This window comes from Nannospalax galili, unplaced genomic scaffold, assembly GCF_000622305.1.
Source record: "Nannospalax galili isolate Female #2095 unplaced genomic scaffold, S.galili_v1.0 scaffold154, whole genome shotgun sequence".
NCBI classification, from domain to species: Eukaryota; Metazoa; Chordata; class Mammalia; order Rodentia; family Spalacidae; genus Nannospalax; species Nannospalax galili.
The window spans coordinates 205683-219409 of record NW_008335281.1 but is presented as its reverse complement, the minus strand read 5'-3'; the positions used below and the strand labels follow the sequence as shown (position 1 = coordinate 219409).

Here is a 13727-nt window from a genome sequence, read left to right as displayed (position 1 = left end):
TATATATATATATAATTGGGGGGTGTGGGCTACATTTGAGCTGGTGCAAATGTAAATTTTTGGCAAATGCTGTACCATTTAGCTGTATGCACAGCCCTTTTTATACTTTTCATTTTGAGACAGCGTCTCACTAAATTTTCTGGGATAGCCTTGAACACTCTGTAGCTCAGCCCAGTCTTCATTTTGCCACCCTCTGCCCCCGTCTCCCACGTAGTTGGGATTGTAGGCCTGTGGCACCAGACTTGGCCTAACAGATTTTAAACACTGGAAATCTTTTTGTCAGTGATTTACAGAGTGTGATTACTAATGAACAACAAAAATGATACTAGGTTTGAACAGGAATTTGCCCATTTGAATTTGAAAGTATCATTTTATAATTCTGTAAAATTAGTGTTGTGACAAAAATGAAAAATTTTATCTGGAAAAAAGACCTAAAAGTTGGGAGTTGTTAATCTCATTTAATTAAAGGAATCACCCACCTCCCCAGCCAAATCTTTTTCTTCAAATCTACTTAGATACAATACATAATGGGAAAGAATCAACTGGATTAAAATGTTTTAAGATCTTATTAAGGAAAAAAAATAGATTATAAACGCAAGTCTCATGAAACTAAATAAAATAAATTCAAGGTCTGTGTTGTTTTACATGTACCCTATATATAGTCTAAATCATACTGAAGGTATATGGGTAAAAACTATGTCCTGCTTATTACTAAATATTGGTCAATATATCAAAGCAGCCCTGGAAAATAAGCTCTTTGGAGATAGTGAAATAATTTCAGTTCCTAAAGTTATCCTTAATAATTCTCTTTGCTGCATGTCCACCTTCTGGCACAAGTCAGGTTTGAGATTCACACCAGCCAGCAGGCAAACTGCACCTTTGATACAAGCAGATGTTTCTGTTTTTATAGCAATGAGGGCCACATAGATTCTTACTTTCTTATAGGAAACTACAGTCAAAACATGATAAATTAGTTCTTTATACTAGAACACATGGCAGTTCTGAAACCATTTATAACTTGCTTTATTTAACCCCCTTAATTTGGAAGCTCTTAAAAGGCAAAAGATAAACTTTCTTGATAGAAAGGTTCCTCGTTGCCATAAAACACCTGACCATAAAAGTATAAACAAAGCCTGAAAGACTGCCTGTCAAAGCTCTTTTAATGTTTTCACTTATGACTTGTAACAGAAAAAAATATTTTACACAGTAAAAATTTAAACTCCTTTATTCTTCCTTAGATTAAAAAAAATTGTCTTAAAATTCTTATCTAGTTTAAAAACCACCTTTGCCATTTTTGAAATAAAATTGGTTATTATTTACAATTATAAAACTTTTAAAAATCTAAGATAATTTTCTAGCATATTAGTTTTAATTTTTAATACCTAAAAACTAAAAGTACATTGATTTTAAATCCTGGTTTCAGTTCTTGGGTAACCATGAAAGAGAATATTAGTATATCAAATTAAAATCATGATTAAAAACCCTTGAAACATTTGAGTTCTAGAATTTTTGTCCAATTTCTGAAGGAATTCAGTTTCTCTGAGTCAGACTGAAAAGTGCTCTCGCCTGTGCTACCCCATGCTTCCCCCATCTCACACATCTATATTGTTAATCCTTTGCACCTGTGAGGACTGTTACCGTGCCATACTTTTCCTCTTTAACTGTATTTGTGCATCTGTCTGCATGTGTGCATTGGGTCATCCTTGGAAGTCCAGCATCTGCAGGAATGGAGAAAAACAACCAAAAGTCAAAATCCCTTCTCTTTTTGTATTGTAACAGGCCAGGTGTGCCTATTGGCTTCCCTCCTTTCTGCTTTTGATGCATAGACTTCTTCAGAGGCTGATGATAGTTCTTATTGCACACTTGTTGATTCCCATGTTTATATTTCTAATGTCATTTATACAACACTGCTTCTAACACCTGTATTTCTTTCTTTTTTGGCATTTTTGAGACAGGGTCTCCCTGTAGCCCCAGCTGGCCTGGAACTTGCTATGTAGACCATGCTGACCTTGAACTCACAGAGGCCTGCCTCTGCCTCCCCAGTGCTGGGATTAAAGACATGCACCACCGTGCCCAGCTCAACACCTGTATTTCTCATGCTGATTCTTAGATCATAGTTTATGTAATATGGAAATCTTAAGGAAAGGAAGACCTAAAGAAGTGATGAAACCTAAATAATTTATATTAAGTGAACAAAGAGAGAAAATTGTGGAAAATTAAATAAATTATGTAGATAGACTAAAAGAAGATAGGAATTGTATTTAGCAATGTCTTTAAAGAATTTCTTTGTTCTCAAGCACCTACTGTTGATGATGCAAAGGCTATTTTCTTCCTGGTATAGGGAGGACATTTTCCATATGAGAATTTTATTTCCTACCCTTAGAAGGAAATGTTGAAGAAAAAATAATCCTTTTGTGCATTAGGTCAAGTTAATCTTTTGCCAACATAGCAGGACTAGAGGTTGCCTTGCCACATGGTAGACAAGCACTGCATGGTGGGGAGGAGAACTTTAAAGAAAAAGGGAAGTTCAGAGTGGTAGGGAAAGCATGCTTAGAAAAGACATAGGAAGAAGAAAAGAAAAGTTAGGCTTTCCTGAGTCCAGACCTCTTAGGAGCTCTGTAGCTACTGCACTGAGGGCAGAAATTCTGGGAAGGGAAAATATATTATCTCATTAAAGGGATGATAATTCTCCTATGTCTTTAGCATGGCATAATATGAACCATCCTTCCTGAGGGGTGGACCGTTGGCTAGTTGGTTGACTGGTTGGCCTAACTGGATTAACCACCCAGAGGTACATTCCCTTCTGTACTGTAACATCAGAAAGAAACCAAATGAGTACTGTTGTGCTCTCTTCTTCTACCATATGGTCTCTGGGAATTGAACTCAGATCATCAGGCTTGGCCGCAAGCCTGCCTACCTGCTAAACCATCTTCCATGCCAAGTCTCTTAAGGAGAAGAAAATGAAGAAATGACAAAACCAGAGGGCTTATATTGAGGGCTTCATAATGCTTATGACCTGTAAGTACAGTTTGGTACGTGATTAAATATAATTTTTGACATAGCAAAGATGCAAAAATATATTGTTCTATCTTAACATCCCAGCCAGTGTTTCTCAGCATTCTACACTGGTTTGGTCTTACCTCAAGTATCGTTGTTGTGGGCCTTTACCAGTAGAAGTAAGTTCTTCCTCTCTTAAATTTCAAATCATCTGCTGGATGCTGGTTAGTGTCCATTCTCAACAAGCTTCCATTCTTTGTTGGGACAAGAAAAATGTGGATACAAACAGTACAGGCACCAAGTGGTCTGGTAAGGAGTGATAGCTAAGATAGTTAGCAATAGATTTGGAATGGCTCTGAGGAATTAGAATGGCCCCACCTTGACACTTGGGTTGCATGTTTTGACATGTATTTGGTGAAAGTTGTGGTTGAGCTGTGGAGACCAAAGAGAGTATCCTAGGAGTGCAGGGGAGAGGCCTCCAACCAAGGTCACAGAGAGAAAGCCCCTAGTTATCTAAAGGAGCCGAGGGATCAAGACAAAGACTTTGTTGGAGAAAGGGAACCAATGCCTTAGATAGAATTCAGTGGAGAAAAGAGAAACAACACCCCTTTATTTGTTGCTCCCATAGTTCCCTAGCTTGAAATGTTTTCTTTCACTCTTCACAAGCTTCCCAGTCCCTGCTTCTCTTGCGTCTCTGCACTGTGTCCAGCCATAGGATGTGTCAGTTCTGAGACTCCTCCATAGCTTTCAATTTATGCTCCCTCTGCTCTCTCTGCTCTTCCTGCTCCTCCCCTAATCACAGAGCATGGTCATAGCTAGTTCTGAGAGGTGCAGCGCTTTCCTTTCCTGTATCCAGTAACCATAGCTTGGTGGTGAGGAAATTTCTCTTTATCAGCCACCTTCCGACCTAAGTATGACCACATTCAAATCGTGTTGAAGGCAAGGATTAAGGTAGCAGTGTCATAATAAAAGCAAGAGGGAAGGTATGAAAGAAAATTAGACTTAAGACTAGGAAACGGGCTGGAGAGGTGGCTCAGCTGTTAAGAGCTCTGGCTGTTCTTGCAGAGGACCTGGGTTTGATTCCTAGCACCCACATGGTGGCTAACAACCATCTATAGCTCCAGGTCTAGGAGAGTCCCCTACCCTCTTCTGACCTCTGAAGGCATTGCACGACACAAATACTTACATACATGCAGGTAATATACACACACACATAAAAGAAAAATAATAAAATATATTTTTTAAAAAGACTAGGAAAGCAGGGAAGTAGGCAGTGCAACAATATATTTCCAGGGTTTGTATATAATAGAGACTGTGATGGAAATACATAGTGACTTAAACGAATCTGCGTTATGATTATTCTCTTTGTGCACTTGCCCTGGATGTCTCTGTCCATGAGGATTACTAAAGGCCTGATCAAGTCAGCTGCTGTTGAGTGGCATCTCTACTCAGTGCTCTCGCAGTGGCCTTGCCACGGTCTTTGTTGGGAAGATGGAAACATTCACTGGCTTTTGAGATATTCTCCAGTGACATGTTTTTTATTCCCGTTTTCTACCAGGCATTTAGAGAAGAAATTGCACCCATCAACTTGAAAGTTAAAACCGTGAATGACCTGTCAAGTCAGCTGTCTCCACTTGATCTGCATCCGTCTCTAAAGATGTCTCGCCAGCTGGATGACCTTAATATGCGATGGAAACTTCTACAGGTATCTGCTTAGCCCCCTCATATGCTGCCTAACACTGCATAAACCACAGGGGAGGGGAGATGGAACTGGCAGTAGGCCCTGTGCATTCTCACTGTAACAACACTTTGTGTTTGTGTAATGTGGAGAGCTAACTATAGAAGATAGCATGTCATGGATGGCCTTTACACCTAGCTTACATTTTTACCCCACATGCTCTTGTTTTCTCTCTCTTTAGTGAAGGTACTCGATAATGTATTTAGCAAGCAACGTCGGGTGTTTTTGTATCTTGAACCCAAGGACCTCATTTACATGAGTATTGATTTATTGTAATTTTAGTGTACTTTTCATACAATACTTACAGAAAATTACATAAAACCAAGTAAGTCACAGTTACTGGAAACTGTAGTGGGTCACAGAAACATGTTTTTCCTGTAATGGCTTGAAACAATCATTTTTCTTACCTTCATTATTGGTTTTTGTTTTGAAAAAAATGATAGAACTTCCCTTCTTTGTCTTCAGTTTGGTTGCTGTTTTTAGGTGTTTTTAGGTCTTTCAGATCATAGTTGAGCATTGGCTCCTAGAACTGAGCTTCCTCAGGCAGTTCTAACAGCTCCAGAACTTCCGTGCATGCTCCAGATTTAACAGAACTGAACCCCAGCTAGGACTCATGAGTCTCCTAGCTATGAGCATTTGCCAGACACTGTCCGTGCCTGCCAGGAGTTCATGGTGTGAAGGATCTGGGTCACGTTCAGTAGCCACCTGTTCAGAGCAAGAGCAATTATGCTTTTCCCCTGAAAATGAGCAGTGGAGAGTATGAGAAGATTGAAAATAAAGAATCCTTACTAATTTCTCTGTATAGTTGGGTCCTAAAATGTGATGTTTGATAAGACAAACATGCAATTTCAATCATTTCATTTGAAAGATATAATATTTTAGGTTATAGTATATATCCTATGTTAATACAAATATCAAAATGCCTAGTGAATCAGGGTCATCCATATAGCTCAGTAGGTAAAGGCATTTGTGGTCAAGCCTGATGATGTGAGTTCAATCCCTGGGACCCACATGGTAGAAAGAGAGAACTGACTCTTACCTACTACACACACACACACACACACACACACACACACACACACAGTGGCGCCTGTGCCCTCCCCAATAAAGAAATGTAAACAATTAAATGATGAATAGTACATATTTTCTTAGTTAAACTGAAGCTGTGAGGAGTGAGCTTACAGGATTGACAGTCTTTTCTGTCATTGCAAAGAATGTTAATAATCTGAGATTAGTAAGGCAAAGTGTATTGAATTTGTAAGTGCTCATAGAAATGTTTGACCTTGTTCTTTTTTCCTCTGTTCCACTTCTCTGCATCATTTTCTTTCATTACCTTCATTTGAGATTCCAGGGGTCCATCTGGATTTACTCCATTTTGCCTTTGTTATCACCACCTCCAAAGACTTAGATGTCAGATGGCACATTACATTTGAAAGAGAATATGCATTCTGTCATCCTTCTTTTGATCCTGGTAGCTACTAGAACTCCAATAATAGTTACAAATAAGAAGAAAGGCACTGCTAGAAGGCAGTGCTGTTAATTTCAGGGGTGGCAGCTTCTTTACCCAAAGTATGACATTTTTGTCTTAATAAGGTATATTCTAATTCAATCCAAGTAGCTAAGCAGGAGAAGCATGAGCTTCCCAGTGAGCTAGATAAATACAAGTTTTATTTATAGGCAACTGAAAATCAAATTGTCAGTCTGAGTGTACCAGCTCACCAGCACTGTGAGGCAAAGATGGGGCAGAGGAAATGGAAATGTCTGAAGGCTGTGTGCAAGTGGTATTGCTTTGCATTTAGTGTGCAAGTAGTGTTGCTTTATCTCTTAATGTAATGACTATGCCTTTTGTGATGTGGAAAACTAGCTGTGGAGTAAGGGCAAACAAATACAGAGGGTAGTGATGTACTAGTGTACATCGGAATATGTCTTGCAACCCTGGCATGCTCAGAGCTCTCTGGTTTGGTTAGGTAGAGATGATCAGATGCAAATGTGTAGGAAAATCAGATTGTATACATGTCTTTCCAGTCTCTGTTTTCTATCACTTCACCTACCCACCCATCCCCGTCCATCTATCTATCTATCTATCTATCTATCTATCTATCTATCTATCTATCTATCTATCATCTATCTTCTATCATCATCTGTGTATCTATCATCTATATATCTATCCATCTAACATCTACCTATCATCTATCTAGCCACTTATCTATCTATCTATCTATCTATCTATCTATCTATCATCATCTATCTATGTAGCTATCATCTATCTATATCTATCTGTCATCTATCATCTATCTATCTATTATCTATCTATCATCTATCTATGAAGCTATCATCTATCTATTATCTATCTATCAGCTATCTATGAAGCTATCATCTATCTATCTATATCTGTTTATCATCTGTCTGTCTGTCTGTCTGTCTGTCTATATCTTTCCCTTGGAGTATTCTAAGCTTCATTGTTATCTGCTCTCTGAAGCACTTTTTACCATCTTCCCTACAGAAAAGCCGTGAGTAGTTGCTGACCACAAGGCTACACCCTTTAGACTCACACTTCCTGAGAGGGAGTAAGTGGAAGTTGTAGGGCATAGATCTGTTACCAGATGGCCCAGGGGAGAATACTAGTGCTGCCACTTACTAGTTTTATGTCCTTGGGTACTTCTCCTGTCTCTGTTTCTCCATCTATAAAATGACAGCCATGATAGTATTTAGCCAATGTGATTACTGTATAGGTTCATATAAATTGCTTAGAAGAGTACCTGGCATTATTTACCATATTTATGTCAGAAGTTCATTTTCACTGCATTGGTAACAAAGAGAAGGGGTCTGTACGAGCAATAATAAATATCTTGGGTAATAGCTTCATTTGTTCTAGTACTTAAATAAAGCACTTATGCAAATCATTGTCTTGAAGTCAAATCATTTCATCTGTCTTGTACACATGTGCAGGTTTCTGTGGATGATCGCCTTAAGCAGCTTCAGGAAGCCCACAGAGATTTTGGGCCATCTTCTCAACACTTTCTGTCTAGTAAGTACCAAGAAATTTGAATGATCTTTTAGGTGAATGAATGAGCAAATTCTTTCAGTTCTATTCAAGAAGCCATATTTTTTGCTGTAACTTTACTTATAAGTAGGTAAATAAAAGGTGTCTGTGAAATATTATTTATTGGTTATGTATTACAGTATGATAATTGATAAGTTTTCAAAGGAGGACAAAAGTGAATTTGTCTTTAGGTATGTTTTGTCATTTAAACATTGGTTAGGATAACTGAAACAGTATCATATCAATGTTTTCTTATGTAAAGGCTGTGGATGTTTTCATACTATTTTTATGCTGAAAGGTTTAGGATTAGTTTTTCTGCACACACAAAAGATGCTTAGTTTCTTTTTTAAAAAGCTCCACATGCATTTTAAATTGCAAACTCCCCATAAATCATTAAATGAGAAAATTTTGATTTACTGGACTGGCTGTGGTCATATTGAAGCTTCTCTTCTGGACAAATATAACAGATTAAAGTTTGTACATGGGAAGAGTATAGTGTAATAGTCTCCAAATTGAATTTTTAATTTTTTGTACACTTCAAGAGGTCATAAATACATAATTTTGAGTTCCTATTTTATTTATTATTTGCCACTAAGGATATTGGGGAATGTTAGATTTCGAATCTCCCAGACTGAGTTTAAATATTAGTTCTGTCTTTTGCCAGACCTAAGAATTTCTGAAAGTTAATTTCATGGTCTTTACATACCTATTTCCTTCAATTGCCTTGATAAGTAAATGAAAAGGCAAATCAGCTTACACAGAGCACATAACCCAGTTCTTGGCACAAATGCTTTCAGTAAATATTAATGCCTTTCCTTTCGTTTCCTTTGACAAATATTTGTGAAAAAGCAACTTGTCAATTTTAACTCTGTTTAAGTAAAGTTTAAACTTAAAGCAAAGAATATTTCTTAATGATGACAGCTTTATTTTTAACCATAGTGAGAACTGAAGTCAGAGTCCTTGTCTCATGACTAAATTGATTCCATTGGTATTTCATCTTAATCTTTTTGTCACTTTAAGAAACTGACTTGCCTATATTAGGCTTTAGCTTCACATTTTCAAGACTTCTAGTTAGTCGTTTTCAGTGCCCTTCCCCCAACACACCCATCTTCAGTTTTCTAAACTGGAGCCATTAGGTGATTAATTTTGAACAGTACATAATTCTTTGTGCAATACTGTCTTCCCAGGAAGGATACATTCTTAACATTTAGATGCCATTAATGTTGATTAAATAAGTAGGCTTTCAGCACAACCATTAGGTATTAAGCATTCTAGATTTCATAATCTTATAAAATAAATTAAGACAAAATTAAAGAGGAATTTATAAAATAGAGACTTTTCTTACAGTTTTAATGATCAGTTATCTGTTAATATTGGTGAAGCCTTAATTTTTCACCCAGCAACCTCTCTCATAGGAATCAAGCTCATGTTTTTAAAGGAATTAAATATCATGGAATAGATGCTTACTTTGTGAAACTCAAGCATGTGGCCTTTTAATGTTTCATGTTAACAGTCCAAGAAAGCTGGTTATTCAAACCAAAAAAATTACTAAATGAATGGAGATATGTAAGCAAAATTCCAATTAGTAAATTTAGTAATTATTATCCTGTGCTGTGTAGAATCTTTTATTTTTATTATGTTTCTTGGATTATAGCCATGGTCATTAAAAAAGCCTGTCTCATTAGGTACAAAATAAAAACTGACCCATTATCCTGATGCCAGCACTAAAAATGAGGTTGACTCTCATGAGAAATTTAGTATACCTAGTTCCTCAGTTTCACCATTTTTTAACTTACTCATTGACATCGTTAGAAAAACCATTTCACCTAGAAGGGAAAAATTGTTTAGTAGAGATTTGCTGAACGAGTGTTGGTCATCCTGAGGTCATATGTGAACTATGCCATTTATTTACTGGATATCACTTTTGGAAAGTTACTTTATCTGTGTACATAGTTTCTTCTCCATCAAACTGAGCTTTAATATACAAATCTTACAGCTTTTTAAAATAAAAAATATATTTGAGAATGTTTAACAAATTTTAGAATGCTGCATATTTATAAATATCAATGTGACATGAAATTAAGAAAAAATATTGGTGACAACTGACTACATGAAAATTTAATGATATTTTCAAAATTTTATTTCAATTTACTTGGTTAGCTCACTTAGCAAAATTCCTTTATAGCTCTGAGTTCACATGTGTTACTCTATTTAATAAGTTTTAAAATAATTGATTTACTATAACAGTAATGTGTTTTGATAAGTAAGCGGTAAATGAAGTTGTGAAAAGTAAGTACCTCAGTAAAACAACCATAAAATCTCAATCAATAATTTCTACCACAAACATAGAAAACTGCTTTCTATGTATTTCATTTGGAAATAAATGTCTAGTAGTCTTCCCAGATGATTAGTTTGGCTCTTACAGCCCCTTCCTTATTATTTTTTTTCATTTTTAAAATTTCATATGATTAAGTTTGTTTAAATACCATCTGTCCTTAATAGCTATTCCTGTGACTAGGATACAAAATTAAGAATGTTATTTGCGAACCAGCAATTCACTCTTGAGAATTCTAGGTGGTTTTTTTTGTTTTGTTTTTGGTCTTTTTGAGACAGGGTCTCCCTGTAGCCCCAGCTGGCCTGGAACTCACTAGGTAGACCAGGCTAGCCTTGAGCTCACAGACAGAAATCCACCTGCCTCTGCCTCCCAAGTGCCGGGACTAAAGGCATGCACCACCACGCTCGGCATGAGAATTCTAGATTTTAATTTGAATGTACAATATGTAGAGAGCACCATCTCCAGGTGGCATTGAAATTTGTGTTGTGATGGTTATAAACAGTAAAATGCGAGTTTTTGATAGCATTTTCATCAACAGGTTCAGTCAGAACCTGGAAATTGAACCTTGTTTCTTTCCTTACTTCAATGAATTTTGAAAGCATTCTGTTTGGCCAACGCATTTTCTAATTGTGGGAACTCAGCTCAGAGGCAGAGCAGATCCCACTGGATTTGCTATAAAATGTGCTCAGTTGTTTTACATTAAGGTATAAAACTTTTGCCTTACTGGTGTTTGCAGTAACCCCCCTTTGTTTCCCCAGCTTCAGTCCAGCTGCCCTGGCAAAGATCCATTTCACATAATAAAGTGCCCTATTATATCAAGTAAGTTGATTTCAATTGTCCTTTCCGATACATGTACATTCATTTGTTTTGTATTATGTTATTGTTGTTTGAGACAGAGTCTCACTATGTAGCCCTGGCTGACCTGGAACTCATTATGCAGACCAGGCTGGCCTTGAATTCCAGATCTACCAGCCTCTGCCTCCACAGTGCTGAAACTAAAGCTGTATAACACCATACCCAGCTCCCTGTAACTTTCAGAAATAGAATTGGTTCTGTTATCTGGAGGAAACTGTGGATAATTAATATTTGGAAGAAAGTTTCAAAATTAAGTAGCTGCCATTTGTTAGGCTTTCTCTGTGTTAGGGATATTTATGTGTGGTGTTAGATTAGCATTGTCATGAGTTTTGGTGTGTGATCATTTCCTCTTAGGGGTTGTTAGCCTGGTTTCTCTGTTCTGCATATTGTTTCTTCCTATGTGAACTTATTTTCTAAGCCTTATATAATTTACACAGCATGTTAGTAGAATATTGTTCTAGTTTGTTTCTCCATTGCTGTCAAAATACTCCTATGGCAAGGAAACAGAGCTAACTTAGTTGTTCACCAACATATGAAAAGATAATAAAAATCTGGTACACATATATATTAGTAGAATATTGTTCTAGTTTGTTTCTCCATTGCTGTGACAAAATACTCTGACCAACTTGGAGAGGAAAAGGTTTATTTGGCTTATTGGCTTGCTCCCCTGAAAAGTTTACGTATGAAGTCAATGGTAGTGAAGTGGAATTTCTTTGTATATCTTTTCTTATTGTCTGAAATATATACTCAGTTTAATAAAACTACTATAACATATTGAAATGTAATATAATGAAAATTTAGTACTGTATATGGTGTACTGAGTTGTGGTAAATTCAAAAACAAAGTATCAGAGCAATTCATTGGTATCTGATTTCTATAAACATGAATAAAAAAGAGTCAGGCTGGGGAACCTGGCATGTCTTTATTGAAAGCAGTTGTTGCCATTTAATTCAAATTTAAAACCTTGATATGTGTTTAACAATTTTTTCTAAGTAATGTGAATTATAGTAATAGTATTAGAGATCATTATTTGGGTAAATATTGGCAAGCTGAATAATACAGGTATAGATACAAATCTGAGGTGGAATAATGCCTTCCCTCAAAGATATGTGACTATTTTAGCTTGCATAACCAGGTAGGCTCCAGGTTGAGGATCACCATAGGGAGACCATTCCAATAGGGCCTGTATAATCATGAGGGCCTTTAAAAAGGATAGCAGCTGAAGAGGGGTCAGACTCAGAATTACAGATGTTCCCTGCTGGCTTTGAAGATGGAAAAATCGGAACATGACTCCAGGATTGCAGACAGCCTCCAGCAACTGGAAAAGGCAAGGGACTGGGATTCTTGTAGACTACCCCCCGTACCCCCCAACCAGGAACACAGCCCTGCCAGACTCACTAGTTCTTAGAAGCTTTTGTGTAGCAGCAGTAGAAAAATGGTACACATACTACACAAAATCTACAAGCCTGCAAAGATTAATTAGAATGAATTAATGGACTGATTTGACTTGGAGTCATCTATAGTCTGATTGCTTAATGCATACTTGATTAAGCAAAGCAGATTTTCTTCACTAGATAAAAAGAAAATATTAAATCTCTTAGTTATACTTAAATAACAATTTTCTACTCGTTTGGGAGACTTCTGAAGCCCATCTTGCATATTCATACTATTGTTAACTAAAGGATTTCTCTATTTCCACATCAGTTACATGTGCTTGAGAATTAAGTAGTTGAAATTAGGCTTTCTCTTATTCATATAGTTTATAATTTTGGTAGGATCTGGTAAGATTATGCTCCTTCTTAGACTGTGAGTTCTTATAGAGAAAATTGGTAGAGTGAGAGTTAATTTATCTGACATTTCCTTGGTGAACATTAGCAGCATTTAGAAACTTTTAAATATAAAATAGAGGATGACAGCCGGGCGTGGTGGCACACGCCTTTAATCCCAGCACTCAGGAGGCAGAGGCAGGTGGATCTCTATGAGTTCAAGGCCATCCCAGCACTCAGGAGGCAGAGGCAGGTGGATCTCTATGAGTTCAAGGCCAGCCTGGTCTACATAGTGAGTTCCAGGACAGCTAGGGCTACAGGGGGACCCTATCTCAAAAAAACCAAAAAAAAAAAAAAAAAAAAAAAAAGGAGGATGACCAATGTTTTTTATGATGATCTTTAGGAGTAAAGCTTCCTACAATATTTTATATCTTTAGCAAAGATTGGGTTTTCTATTTTATATTAATGGATTGACAGTTTCATGCATGTACATAATGCATTCTGGCACATTCATCTCCACACCATCTCTTATCTTCCCCCACCCCCAGCGACCCCTCTCCTCCCACCAGGTCCCCAGCCCACTTTCATGTCTTTTTGTTTTGTTTGTGCTTTATGGCCCAGGGCCTCCTGGGTAGGCATGGGTCTGGAGCTGTGCACTGGGGAATAGGTAACTTTCTTAAATACATCTAATTTTAATGTTAAATATTTTTTAGGCTATTCACATTTTAGAGCAAATTCTCCTGGTTTTATAAAATGTGTTTAACCAGAATCTTCCATTATTTGCTCTGTTGTACACCTTTCCAGTTTATTTCCCCATAAAAAAGGAACAATAAACTTGGGAGGTAGAGATAGAAAAGCCAGTATTTCACATGGAGAACTGTTATGAAAACAAAATTTAATCCTCAAATAAATTAATAAGCAAGTAATGATAAATGGGATGGCTTTTAATGTGCACTTTCCTCTGCATGCCTACACAAACAAGTAGAAGAAAAA

The 13727-nt window shown here is 36.9% G+C and overlaps 1 protein-coding gene across 1 annotated transcript in view; it reads left to right on the top strand.

Annotated features, from left to right (window-relative positions):
• The window catches only part of Utrn (utrophin), a gene marked incomplete in the record, with an annotated part of 557450 nt that overhangs the window by 436543 nt on the left and 107180 nt on the right, over positions 1-13727 (top strand). The window contains 3 exon segments of the mRNA XM_029561956.1: positions 4556-4702; positions 7685-7763; positions 10872-10932. Of these exon segments, the coding sequence (XP_029417816.1) occupies positions 4556-4702; positions 7685-7763; positions 10872-10932 (287 nt within the window).